At 38.9% G+C, this 14391-nt stretch overlaps 2 protein-coding genes across 6 annotated transcripts; one reads left to right on the top strand and one right to left on the bottom strand.

Moving 5' to 3' along the window:
• Nucleotides 1-1056: 1056 nt before the first annotated feature.
• Nucleotides 1057-3560, bottom strand: LOC149932678 (uncharacterized). 2 transcript variants are annotated; one of them, XM_090155515.1, is made up of 8 exons: nucleotides 2905-3560; nucleotides 2660-2829; nucleotides 2403-2585; nucleotides 1965-2318; nucleotides 1805-1902; nucleotides 1589-1743; nucleotides 1347-1531; nucleotides 1057-1273 (listed from the first exon to the last, which is right to left on the bottom strand). In XM_090155515.1, the coding sequence occupies exons 1-8, from the start codon at nucleotides 2994-2996 to the stop codon at nucleotides 1098-1100; spliced, it is 1413 nt and encodes a 470-aa protein (XP_090011641.1). In that variant the 5' UTR covers nucleotides 2997-3560; the 3' UTR covers nucleotides 1057-1097. The 2 variants fall into 2 exon arrangements, with proteins under 2 accessions (XP_090011641.1, XP_090011640.1); XM_090155514.1 differs by having other exon boundaries at nucleotides 1965-2585.
• Nucleotides 3561-7386: 3826 nt separating this feature from the next.
• LOC149932677 (solute carrier family 35 member G1-like) lies at nucleotides 7387-9984 on the top strand. Of its 4 annotated transcripts, none has more exons than XM_090155518.1 (4): nucleotides 7387-7491; nucleotides 8632-9010; nucleotides 9070-9315; nucleotides 9388-9984. In XM_090155518.1, exons 1-4 carry the CDS (start codon nucleotides 7441-7443, stop codon nucleotides 9936-9938), a joined length of 1227 nt encoding a protein of 408 aa, XP_090011644.1. In that variant the 5' UTR covers nucleotides 7387-7440; the 3' UTR covers nucleotides 9939-9984. The 4 variants fall into 4 exon arrangements, with proteins under 4 accessions (XP_090011644.1, XP_090011646.1, XP_090011645.1 ...); XM_090155520.1 differs by lacking the exon at nucleotides 7387-7491 and adding an exon at nucleotides 7930-7955; XM_090155519.1 differs by lacking the exon at nucleotides 7387-7491 and adding an exon at nucleotides 7940-8013.
• Nucleotides 9985-14391: the final 4407 nt, after the last annotated feature.

Raw genomic sequence — 14391 nt, 5'->3', positions numbered from 1 at the left:
ATTTTTTGAGCAATAAGTATTCTTTTCTACAGTTTCAATCTAAACGTAAATGTTTTATATTGTAATAAAAATAGATGGCGCTTAGTGCTGTGTCTGTCACTCTTTCTCCATGGCAATTTTTAGAGCATTTTTTTGGGAAATTGTCCATGTTGTAACACGTAGGCATTTTCTCAACCATGGACGGTAAATTCCCCTCGGCGGTGAGGGGAATGACGATTATTCATCTATGGAGCGTACCGTATCCAGGATTTTGGTACGGTTGGGAAGACAATAAAAAAAAACAATACCAATCCATACAACGCCACTCGAATTGTCGCCAAGCAAAGCTATTAATTAATTGCATGTCTTCGCAGAACTATTGAATCGGAACCTAAAATACTTATTTCCATAAAAACCTTTTCAACTGTTTTGCCCTCTTACCGAACGATGCTACCAGAACTTTGACCAAAAATTGACAACATTGTGTCGCGGTAGCACAAAGTGCCACAAACTTTATTTTTGACTTTGACGGGTAGTTTATGGAAACATCTATTGCCTGTTAGAAATCTGTATCTTAGTATCCAACAATCAATAATTTGCTACCTTGAATCCACAAACAAGTATCGCAAATATAAAATTTAATTTTAAAATAATTTTTATTATTTACTATGCATTTTTACTGATTATAATCGAAACCTTTTCGACTACATGCACACAAGGTATATTTATTTACCCTTATTAACAATTTCTATAAAAGTGCTTTCAATTCGAAACTCACAACGTCACCAATGTAATTTGCCTATTGATAAAAAACGGTAACTGTCATGGCGGCCACTATTAACACTATAGCTGTGACGTTGCAAGTTTTCAAAATCATATCAGAGGAGAAGATCCACAGGCATCAGGGTCCAAGGTTCGTAGCGAAAAATCAGGGTCTACCTAGGGGTTAACTTACAGGGGTGCCAGCTTTTGCTAAAATTATGTTCACAATTTTGAAATACCTAAATAATTAGTATTCACTATGCAATAATTTCCTTTGTGCAAAATAAATTCTATACAATCAGAAACAAGCCAAAATTACAAATTTCTGATATTTTATTAACTAAAAATATCAAAATCTACATATTCTCCACACTCCATTTATAAGCTTCTTCCTCCATAGCAATTTTGTTTGATTGCCGTTCAAACACTTTCTTTTCAAAATCATTGGATCTATCAACTCCATCCCATCTGTAACCAGGAGGAATGCCAAATCGATTCGGCGGAGGCGGGGGACCCTTGTACTTTGGAAGAACTGCAAAATAAAATCTTTTATTATTATTACTTCTAATAATGTTAAAATAGTCTAATAAAGTATTATACGATACCTTTATCAGAATCAATTTCTTTTTCTTTCTTTTTTTTAATAAACTTGAGCATTGGATCGCCTTCTCTCTCTTGTTCTTTGAGTAACTTTTCCAAATCTTCATCATCTGCATAGCGCGCTAATGGTTTTGACATTTCATACAGATCCTCACCTAAACGGTTATGTCTCTCTTCAACTTGTTTTATTCTAATTGGGGAAAATATGTTTATTTATCAACATAATCCACTAAGTTATCCTAATTACCCTTTGCCCCATTCCATGTATTTCTCATCATATTTGGCTTTTTCTTCATTTTCAATTCGTTGCAGTCTTTTCTCTTCTTTTAAGTTGCGCCGCCTTCCTGTATTCTTTTCCCTAAATATTGTCTCCGCTCCTTTCCCAGAGACATCATCTCCAATCTTTAAATAGTCAAAGTTAGGTTTAAATTGAAAAATATACATTTGGTATTAAAATACAAACCTTTTTCATCACTTCCTCTTCTCGTTTTTTGGCTGCCACAAGCTCCTTTCTTAAGGCTCTCGCATCTTGTAAGCCAGCTTTTAAGCCAGACAGGGTTTCTTATGGTAAAGATAAAAGATTGCTAATTTATGTTCCAAAACATTTCATCAGTTGATGTTACCTTTTTTCCTAATATTGTTTAATTCCGGTGATTGACTGGCCTTTCTATTCGTAGACCTTCTATTATTTCTTGGAGGAGAAATATCACTATCCGAGTCATGTCTTTTTCTTTTTCCTGATCTGGAAATATCTCTTGTTTTATTACGCGGTGGGGATAAATCATTGTCAGAATCTCGTTTAGTTGAGGGTCTCGGTAGAGACAGATCACTGTCCGAATCATCATTTCTATAGTTTTTCTGCTTTTTAAACGAAGGTTTGCGATTATTACTACCACTTTCATTATTAACGGAAGATTTTCTGGGAGGTGAAATGTCACTATCAGAATCGTGCCTTAATTTTCCAGTGTCTTTTTTCACTGAAGATATCAGTTCTTTACAATTATTTTTAGTGGATTTAAAATTGGAGTTCCTTGGCGGAGATATATCACTGGATGAACTACCTTTCTTTGTTTTATCCTTATTCACAGAAGAGGGTCTCGGTGGAGATAAATTGCTAGATGAATCATGCCGTCTTTCCTTTCCTCGGTCCAAAGAGACATCGCTATCAGAATCGTGTCTCTTTCTTCCATTTTCAGTAGCTTTCCCACTCGGTCTTTCATCTACTATTTCTTTATCATCTGGGCCTATTTGTGTTAAATATCATAATAAACATCATTTGTTTGCTAGTTCATTATTTATGAAGTCTTAGCAGTCGCACCTAGTGTTTTCCATTGAGTAGTCACATAACCATCTTTAGCTCTCACGTGAAATGGTCTTTCATCAATAATTGATGCAATAATTGGGGCTTCATCTTCAGATTCTTCGTCACTTTTGGCAGGTTCGGTACCTATATCCTTTAGATCGATATCATCATCAATAACTCTTGACCTTAAAGAGAAGACGACAAAAAAAAACAATTTAACCCTAACTCAAAAATAGACCACTCAGTCTCACAGTACTTACTTTGGATTAATTTTCTTTTTTTTTGATTTAATTGAAGAGCCACTTAAATACTTTTTTAAATATTCTTGTCGGCCGAAAGGATTATTTGTCATTTTCTAACGTATATGATATCTTAATAAGTGACCCTAAAAATTCCTCAAGATTAAAGCAGTAGACGGCTGACCACTTCGGCCACTAGATGGTAGCACAATTGTCGCAAATAAAACAGCGGGAGTTTTGAGCCCATCATTTTAGCCATAACATTAATTTCATAAGCATTTTCATAATGGAAAATAAAAATGACATCTTCTTTCATTTAAACACACTTAAGCCCATTGACACCAATCTTAAAAGACTGTCAGGGTGACTCAACTGGGAAGAAAGGCCGATGTTCATCTTCCCACACTAATAACCGTTCTCATGATCTTTTAATAATTTAAGACGCGGAAAGCGGCGGAATCGACTAAAATATGTACTACGCTGTTCTCATAGCACTGATAAAGTTACTAAAAACCGCGTCAAACACCAAGGAACGACACGAAGACAACTCGCGCGCCTAATCGATTTTTCCCCAAGCATTGTCTCTTCAAATATCTCCAAACGCCAACCAGTGAAGACCACTTTTCTTTTTTAGTAAAGGATTCAAAGTTAAACATGAAATAAATCTGCTAAATATTTTATATATTTCTCATAAATGTTGATGCTAGCTAAAATAGAGATTACGTGAAAGATTAATTCGAAATATAGATCGGCTGAAACTTAATTAAACTAAGAGCTCCTTTTTAGAGAAAGCACGTAGCTACGTCAGGTACGTTCCCTAAACACTAAATTCCGAAGCTCTATAGTGTTATTTCGTTGGGTTTTAAATGTGGTTTTCCAAAGTGAAATGTCAAGATTCGAAGTCAATTCCAGCGGTATTTTTAACAAAACATTGAACGTCGCGATAGCTAAGGTGCAAGTTTAATTACTAATGATTCTTTGGTTGTATACGTTATATACCGGATTAAAATTAACGATTTGTTTGGTTCAACGTGTTTTTGTAGTGGCTGCCATGGATAGATTTTAATCGAAGTGCATCTGGAGAGCTAATAAAACTGGTGGGTCCGATGGCTGCGCTACTCAACCACTTTTCAAAAAATTTGGCAGTCAAGTAAAAATCTTTATTTCATTGTTTTCGATGGAAAATTATTACCACTGTCAAAATATTTTTAAGGATTTTATGATATTGGTGGATTTTAGTTTAGTATTTTGGATGTTGCTTAGGTTTTTACGCACTTAATTCAGTTACTTTAACACTTATTGCACAGGGCTGGAGTTAGGGGTGTAAGCGGGGCAAAGGTACCCCGGGCCCAGGCCTCCGAAAGGGGCCCACCAGCCGGGTGCCTAACTAAAATTTTCGAGTAAAACAATTTGCGGGGTGGGCCGGGCCCTGAAAACGCTTACCTGGGGCCCAAAATTGCTAGCGCCGGCCCTGAATATTGCATGCGGTATAAATCAAACGTATAATTTCGGTGATGGAAACAGGTTGTATTTCATTAAAATACATATTTGTAGATAAATAAAGCGTAATAATCAATTTAGGAAGGGTCATTGTCTTATTTAAACCTCAAAATAAATAGGAATTTCCATAAAAATTAAATTTAACATTTCACGGAATTCGTCATTTTCTCTAGACCAAATGACTTTTCCAAATTGCGTGTATCGAAAAGGCTACTTGTTATTCATCTTTGCTTTTGCACGCTATCTTATCTTTATAAATATAAAATTGATCAATTTTCACACCTCGATTACGTAATTTGTAACAAACAAAGCCCAAACTTTATTGAACGCCTCAGACGGTGTCAACAAGTGTTGTTTTAATCATTCTTATCATTAGGTTTCTATTTTCGGAACCGGCTGATGGAAGTTGGGGTAAGAAGATTCCCAACGGTTCATACAACGGCATGATCGGAATGGTTCACCGAAACGTGAGTAATAAGCCGCGGACGTCTGGTCTTTCGCTGGTCAAATCTTGGTCAAAATATCGTTTAAAAAGTAGCTTTTTGAACGAAACACATCTATAAGAAAAATATTTCGAATAAGTTTCGTTTGCTATTTCAATTGTAACACCTAGATCTTCAAGATCGGAAGCTAGGAAAATCAGTGAAGTTGGTGTAGACATTTGCGGTTATACATTTTCATGGGTCGCTAAAACTGTCTTCTTTTATCAAAACGGTTTTATTGTTAGAATAGATAGTAACTAAACGCGTTCTTTAACAGGAGGTAGATCTGGCCGTAGGTCCGTTTACGATGACCAATGAAAGAGCCGAAGTCGTGTACTTCACCAATCCGATTTATCACGACTTCGTCTCTATCCTTGTGGGCTCCCAGCAAGAAGACGCGGCTCTATTTCCTTTTGTCAAAGTTTTTGAGATAAAGGTTTGGATCTCCATCTTCGTCTACGTCTCAGCTTGTTTTTGCTTTTGTATACTCGTTAACCGAATGCTTCAAATGAAGAAGCGGCGAGTCACTGCCATCTATATAATCGGCAGATCTTTCACTCAAATTTGGGCTATTTTAATGAGCAGATGTAAGCCTTAACTTTAGAGATAGAGACACTTTATATATTTACTTCAGGTTCATACCTATTCGATTAATTTTCAGCTTTGGCATTGCCCAAACGCGCTTTTACGAGTCATAGCCTTATACTGGCTATCTCCATGTTTGGCTCTTCATTACTGGGTTGGGCTTTCTCCGGGAAGCTCCTTTCCTATCTCATCGTCATTAAACCGGAGGATTTCATCAGCAGCCTCGAAGACTTTGCAAAGTTTCCAAACGTCATACCCCTCCTTGAATCTGGAACTAGCGCCGAGTCCATGTTCGAGGTTTGTGCAGATGTTCAGTAGATTGTCGTCCGTGACTAATTGAAGTGGTATATCATTTACAGAATAGTAAGTCGGAAGCTGCCAGGTATCTCTGGTGGAGAGTGCGAAAGACTCCTTCAGTCTCTCTCGTCCCGACAAAAGTTTTCCAAACGAAAGAGCAAATGGATCTCATCCTGACGAACACCAAGTTCGCAGCCATCACGGAAAAGACGACGGTTATGGCCCTCCTGTCCGAAAGGGTCAATAAGAAATGGAGCTGCGGATTTCACGTCACCGAGCTAAAGTCCTTTGTTAAACCCATGTCCGTCGCCATCAATGTCCAACTCACCAGTTCGGTGGTGAAATTACTCAGTATATGGTAAGCGTCCCACGAGGGGCTAGTCACTTCGCGTAATCAGTGTACAAGCCCGTACGTTTGACTGTATCAATGAGATTACGCGTAATCTTTAGAGTATGTACCTTTATCGGTGTTGGGTACGCGTAATCAGTGTACAGGCCATCTGACAGTGGTTAGCCCCTCGGCGTCCCACTAGTGATCTTGATTGGTTAATATTAAAGGGCGCTATTTTATCGCTGCTTAGCTCCAACCAAATGGTGGAGAGTGGCATAATCGACCAAGACATTAAGACAAACAGCGACAAGTACGAACTTTGTATGCAAATTATCCCCGAAGATGGTGCGACAGTTTTAAACTTCTCGGATTTCGCCGGTATCATCATAGTTTACTCTTGGGGAAACATTCTCGCCATTCTGACCTACTTTATCGAGAAAAGGATTCACAAACGCGGAGACTCTGCCAATGACTCGCGCGCTATCAACGGATTAACTACATCTAGATCATTACGTCAGCGTCAGACGACATTGAGGAAGGCCGCATTGAAGAGGCTTACGAGTCTCCAAGTTGACGTAGCCATACTTCCACTGAAATGTAATCATTAACAATTCCAAGAATAAATATATTTGAGTTGATTTGATTTGACGCTTGGAGTTTTGGTTTTACTAATATCAGCGAACACAGTCGCAGATCGTTTTTCAAAGTTGAACGGATTAACTACATTTTTACATTTTGCGCCATAAGTGTAAAATGTAAATGTATACGATTTTCGAACACTTTCCCTCGCCATATGTTTGTAGAGTGCTGATTACCAGATTTGTTAGCCCTGAAAATAACACATCAAACACATACGCATTCACGCGGCGTACTCGCTTCCAGCCGAGTGCTCGGAGAAGTCAGACCAACAGCCTCGATTTTGAGAGAAAATCTAACATTGTAAGTGGACTCGACCTAAAAATTAAGATCGTCAGATAATCTGAATACGAAACAATCATTAAGGCAGCCAGTAATCGAGTTTCATTCAAATATTTTAACGTATATCAACGTATCAACGTGTGTGTTTTCGGCAAACAGTACGGGTTGCCTGAGGAACGTCTGGCTTAGAGCCAAACTAAATCATATAACGCGCTATCCATCATCCAGAACCTACGCTAAGAAATAATTTTAATACTTACGACACTTAGGCCGAGTTCATATTCTCGCTTCAAAACAGTTTTCATTGCCAAAACTGGAATTCAAACCTACTTAAACTTGGTTTTAAGCTCTAGTGTGACCGTGACATTAGACGTGCATGAATATTCTTTATTCGTAATAAAATTTTTATGGACTTTGTGAAATAGTTTTAATAGTTGCCTCACCATGGAGACGATGATCGACATACACGCAGTATCAAGTCAAATTGAAAATAAGGTGACTTCCTTTATATTATAATTAACAATATAGTTATTGTCGAAACGTTTCCGGCATCGCAAGGGTAAACCCTAAATGTTTTTTTTCCGCAACTTGTTGAGGAATGTTAACGTTGTGACGTTATTCGCGCTCTGCCTGAATAAGTCACTGTCTCTCGATTTCCCGAAAGAATCCCCGCCCACTTACAGCGCTATAATCATTTTTTTATTGCGCGGTTCCGCATGGTGCGCCTCAGCGACGAAGGAAGCAGATGAATACATTCGCCAAAAAACACTCGAACAGAAAGTATTTGCGGAGCTGTAAAACATAACGCGATTCTTCAACAATCGCCTTTGTCTTTTAAATATTATATTTTAGTATTTCCCGATCTTCTTCGGCACGTTGTTATTATTAAAGTCGCTGCTGTTAAATATGCGCCTACAATTTTTAGTGCGTTTAAAACAACTAACGTACAGCGTTAAAAGGTATTATTTTCTGGAAAACAAATAATATTTTGGAAGAACCGTCCCTAAGCGTTTTAGCGTAAGTGTTTAAATCCCAACTACCGTGTATTGTCTATTGGTCGGACCAGATTGGTCTAACGTCAATATTTAAACATCATCCTGTAAGTTTGTAACGCGAAAGGTCCACTCGTAAGAGTTTAGGTATTTTTCTTAATTTCTGACAATTGGTCGCGAAAAGGGTTCTTGCACGAGATGGTGTAATAACCAGTTGAACAAACTTTTCCTCGTTTAAATGATTTAAAACATTGAGAACTGAGGCAAAGCGCGCGTCAAATATAATAGAAGAAGAACGGGTTTTTTATAGTTAATTTAATTTTCCGGGAATCAATCTTCAGTTTGAATCGCGCCCTTGCGCGAACCGCGCCACTGACAGGGTAGGCCCACCTTTGATCGTCTCTTCATTTCGAAATATAGCCCGATGAAGTTACTGATAAAGGACTGGAATTCGAGAAGGCTCTGGCGCGTCGCGAGACCAGCATGGCGCGTTTTTCAGTTGTCTTTTTACATTTTACTATCGGCGCTGCAGGTATTCTAATTTCGGTGTATGGGGGATACGGACGACTAATCAAATAGATTACCCGCATTTACATTTTAAACAGCGCCAATTGACACGAACGTTATCTATTATAATCCCTAGGTGACCGTGGAGGCGATGGACTCGGTTACTAAAAGGCGTAGGACACCTACGAGCTCCGTTCAATACCTCTCTCCCCGAGAGGCTCTGGACCGAGTGGCCGATCGAAGTTTCGATTCGTCCGATTCCGATCACAATTCTCACCCTCGAAATGCTCGCGAGAAAAAGGAAGACGTCAAGAAAAGTGTCAATTGTCGCACACTCTACGCGGGCATCGCTTTGACCCTCTTGGGCAGCTTTCAAATGTCTCTCAATTCCGTAATCGTCAAACACGTGGGCAACATGAACGCTTCCGAATTGGCACTCTTTCGATTCCTAATGCTTCTTTTCCTAAGTCTGCCGTACCTCGTCCACAGTCGAGAAAACCCCACGGGGATTCCCGGTGAGTACAGTTCCCTTTATAGAATCCGAATCGTATTTCTAACACTGCTGTTTGTCCAGGGCAAAGGATAGCTTTAGGCCTGAGAGGCGCGTTGGGAGGCGTCTCTCTCTATCTTTCCTACTGCGCCACGAAGATGATGCCCATCGCCGAAGCGTCCGTCATCATCTCCACGACGCCAATTTTCGTCACTCTGTTGGCGAGAATTTATTTAAAGGAATCTTGCGATTTCATTCACATAATATCGATAATACTCACCGTTCTCGGTCTCAGTATGCTGGTCAGACTTCCCTTGATCATAGCAACGGGTATTGTTTTTTAAAGATTTCGTAGAAAACGAAGTTGTATAATAATTTGTTCCCGCTTTAACATAAATGTAGGGTCGACGGCGAAGTTTGCCAACTCGAACTATTGGTTGGGATTCGTCTTCGCGTTTCTGTCGGCGTTTTTGGGCGCGTGCGCGATGGTGTTCGTCCGCAAACTAAGTAACGTCCACGTCTCCGTTATCCTCTTCAACTTTTCGTGGATCGCCGTCCTCGAAATGTTGGCCATCAATTTTTTCTCCGGTTGGCGATTCTCCATTCCCAGGTGCGGCTGGGGGAGCGCGCTCGTGCTAGTTCTGGGCGTTTTCAGTTTCGGGGGTCAACTGTGTTTCACTTTCGCTCTCCGCTACGAAGAGGCCGGGACCGTGTCGGTGACCAGATTCGCCAGTCGCGTCATACTCATCTTTCTCTTCCAGACATTCATTTTTAAAAACATTCCCGACGGGTACAGTATCAGTGCCGCGTTTTTAGTTTCGATTTCCGTTATTTTATCTATTTTTAGGAAGTACTTGAAAGAAAGACTTTCGTCGGGAGACCTCGTAAGCTTGATTCGCGGAAATCAATCTAGTTCTATTCATGATTTACAACTAAACACTATAGGGACGTGACACTACTTACTATAGTCTCGAAAGTTTTGTATAGAGTGTTGTCGTCTGATACGATTTTGAAAACTTGTAACGTCACAGCTGTATAGTGTTAATAGTGGCCGCCATGACAGTTACCGTTTTTTTATCAATAGGCAAATTACAATGTTGACGTCGCACGGTTTCAGACGACAACACTCTATAGACATTATAGAGTAATATCACTTCGTAGCTTTGGCCATGGCTGCCATTTTAGGCGGGGTTTTTTCTCCATGGAAATAATTCAAAAAAGTATGGCTGACGTTGCGTGACGTCACACTGATTCTACTTCATAGTTTACGAGAAGTAAATGAATATTATTTGAACGCAAAATTTACAAAATGGAGCCTTTTAGCCACTGAGGAATTTGCGGGCTACAAGACTGTCGAAGTCAAAGTTTTTCTATACCCTACACTCCCCAGCGGCTCTTTTTTAATTGATGGCGTCACACGTAGCCTTTGACCGCGCCTCGCTAGGGGGAGATTTTCTTCTTGTGATGACGTCACTTCGTTACTAGCTCTCAGTAAAATATTCCCCAAAGTGATAAACTTATGAAACAATATTATAGACTTCTGGTAATAGGTCTACAGCTGCAAACCTCTAGATTTAATTTAACTAGCTTATCACAATAAAAAAAATGCTTCCCAGCCTTTTGGAAAGATTTCAATAACTTTGTTTCATTTACTTCTGGTTTTACGGCGTTTTATATAATTTTTTTTAATAAATATTTATGAAGTTACGTTGCTTTTCCTCAATTTTTGTATTTACCTCGGATTGGTTGTTATATATTAGCGACCAAAATCAAAATGTTAGTGTATTAAGGTTGCGGAGACGCAAAAAACGTTTTATAGGATGTTACACGTTTCAAAACAAAGGGAAAGCCTAATCTGACGTCATTTTTTTTTCTCTGCGCATGTCTTACATCAAAATGGATTTTAGCTTATTAAAACCGCAAACCAGTAATACCCAGAGGGTATCCAAAGTCAAGCAGTGAAAAACAAATCCGGTGGTCATATAATGGCCATTAATAGAAACAAATTAGGGGGAAGATGACAGCTTGTGAAACCTAGGAGTAACAAACAAAAGGAGAACGCAGCTAACCTTTAAACACGCTAAAGAGGTGTTGTGTACAAATTTCATTGGACGAACCTTTAAATTGAACGTTTTATGGGCGGGGGGAAGACAATTTCCGAATTTTCCCCTTCCAACGGCAGCAGGCGCTAAAGTGTCTAACCAATGAAAACTGTACGCAGTAAATGCCTGAATTTTGACGGATTGCGTTCTCCTTGTGTGGGGTGCTGTTTTTGTAGCTCCTAGCCTCCTAGGTGAAACCAAGAATGTATTTATTTATTCTCAGGGAGAATGAATATGTCGAGACGATCGACGGACACGTTGAGGCCCTAACCCCCTCACGCTAAGGGGGGGGGGAGAAAAAGGAGGCGGTCTTATTTTTTGCGTCCTCGCTGCAGCGTTAATCGCGTCGAAAAACGTAATTTTTAAGAACCAATGAGATTGCAGTATTATTTGATTTTATTAAAGCGGAGGAGCATAACGGGGGGCACAACGGGTGGAATTAGAGAAACGCTAAAAATAATCTAAACATATTCATTCTCCCTGAAAATAAATAAATACATTCTTGGTGAAACTAAACTAAGCAAGCAAGACCTAACAAAAAAAAGGCATGGAGATATTATCATGAACCAAGAATTCTTAAGAGACTCACGGTCCTGGCTAAAAAGTGTGTGTTCATACGGGAAACAGGGAAAATCACGTTAGTAGTTAAACTGGCCCACCAACCTCGAAAAATCATAAACAGCCTACGTTGTATGGTCGTTATTTAGCTACTTTATTCTGAAACAAATAAGCTAACTAATAATCAGCTAGGCTAATACCCAAGTCATCTAGCTACTTTTAATGCCATTAATTCAGGTAGCCGGGTTATACTGCGTGGGAGGGTGCTGGAAAGCCCTTCGTGCCACGCGTACCACAACCAGCTCCCTACACTTATTATAACCTTTAACCTCAACAAGTTTATATGAACGAGGAAACCCACCAACAGGTAGTGGAAGCGGAAAAATTAGGCTTTAATTAAAACCAAGACACGTGTATTAAACTATTTTCTATCTTCTTTCCAAAATATACTCTTGAAGCATTATTTTTAGTGTTTTAATTTTTAAATTCATTCTAATTTTCTTAAATTTGCGAATTGTGAGAATTATACGATTAACCCAACTAGCTACTAACAAGGAGAGGACCCGAGGTGTTACACACCGATTTGGTTCAAACTCGGGGGATTGGTAGACCTTCATGTAAATTGAAAAATCCTAAAGGGAAATGTCTCCATAAGCAACCGTTTTGGCATGGCAACCAAAAATGTTTTTGACAACATAATATGGAAATTTTCCCATTAAAAATAATATGGGATTTAGACCTATTCCAAGGGTCCCCATGTGAAAATTTTTAAAAATTGAAAAAATTTTAAAATACCAAAATATTAAAAAAATTGTTAAAAATTGACGAATAAAATCAAAATTGATCCCATTTTGATCAATTTGAACCAAATGGGTGAAAATGAACCGATTTGGCTTAAATAGGAAAAATTTCCATTTTATGTTGTCGAAATCATTTTTCGTTGCGATGGCAAAACCGTTGCCCATTGAATAAATTCCCTTTCGGATTTTTCAAGTTACATGAAGGTCTACCAATCCCCCGAGTTTGAACAAAATCGGTGTGTAACACCTCGGGTCGTCTCCTTGTAAGTATAATTAATAAGAACCATTTATAGACTACAATGATATGAATGGCAAAACACGCGAAAAGGTAGAAATGTCCATGATGAAAAGGGGGCAAAAAGCCGAATTGGGGATAGTGATGGATAAATTCAGTGATGGGCTCGCTTCGCTCATTTTAGAGAGGGTCGGAGCGTTAGGAGTCAGAATGAGCGGTAACTTTCAAATAATTGAGAGCAGAAGAGCGGAGCTGCCTCTATATTTAGTTATTAATCAATTAATTAATCAGTAAACGCGTTTGATATGAGCGCTCAAGACCGCCGCGATCAACCTTTCATGTTCCATTTGTGTGCTCGAATCTGCTCTGATTAATTTTCGAAGGTTCCATTTATTGCTCTCGGATGCTTTGAGACCGCAAGAAACCGATCTATCGATTTCGACATTTCAAAGGATCGAGATCGCATTTAGAGAAAGTTTTCGCGTTTTAGTTTTTACATCGAGAATAAAATCGCTCGAATCATTGATACATGATCCATTTCGCTCTCAATCGAAGTGAGATCAATACGTCAAAAACGAACTCGGAGCGAATCTCAAGTAATCAAATGGAAAACTCCCGCCAAAAGTACGATCGAATTTCTTAGCAGACGCCACTTCAAAGCAGCGTTGTCAGCCATACGATAACTATCGTATTTGTACGATATTTAGGGCTCAAATGCGATGTACGATAGTTGTCGACTACCGTACCTGATACTATTGAAAATCTAGAATCCGTTGAAACCAATTAGAAAGCTGATTAATACACTATAAATTTTCCTACTCTTTCCTCTACCCTCACTACTGTATTTTATATCCGAAACATATTTTTAGCCTAAAATCTGCAGTCAAGGTCAAACCCAAACCCGGGCGAGGTCAGAGTTTAGAGTCTAGACTCTAAAGTAGGCCTATTTTCTCACAGCTGATTCGAAGCTCCGAACATCCGACACACCGACCAGTTGGGCGAGGAAATTGTTATTTCTACTTCATAGGCAGACGAGATCGACAGAAACCCAAGAGACAATTGTTTTTGATCTTTTAAAATTCCCGCTCGCTCGGGTGGATGCATGCACAAAACAAGTTGGCTAGCTTGCCAAAATCTACCTCTCCTCTGAAGAATTTGCCTCAAACTAAATAAAACCAACGTAACCACATTAATGAAAATGTATCACACATTTAAAGCCGATAAGAAAACACGTAAAATAAATTACGAAGTTACGAGTTAAGTAAGCAAAACAAAACAAGAAGCAAAAACCTTACCATAAACAAAGCACAGAAAGCCACTTGACTAAACGATATCTCCTATATCAATAAACGTTAAACCAACGCCACCACATTAATACAACTATATCTAAGTCGATAAGAAAACCCGTAAATAAATAACAAAAAACTAACTAAGTGGACCACCCACCGGTTCTACCCTTTAACCATCTTATCTCTGCTGACTGCGCTAAAACAATATTTGACCTTTAAAATTTCATACGTAAAAAATGTAGACTTTAACAAGTTGGCAAGCCAAAATATACCTCTCCTCGGAAGCATTGTCCCTAGTGGTAATAATTTCTCGAGTAGACCCTTAAAGATATATCTCCCCAATTCAGAGTTATTTACTAATAACGTAATCCCGGTTCAATCCCGCCCGGTATAAAATTTTAATTTGAATTAAAATAATTGAG

Source organism: Leiobunum rupestre, chromosome 8 (genome assembly GCF_980474605.1).
Source record: "Leiobunum rupestre chromosome 8, qqLeiRupe1.1.hap1, whole genome shotgun sequence".
NCBI lineage: Eukaryota > Metazoa > Arthropoda > Arachnida > Opiliones > Sclerosomatidae > Leiobunum > Leiobunum rupestre.
Note: the sequence above shows the minus strand (reverse complement) of the source record. Positions and strands in the feature narration are given on the sequence as shown.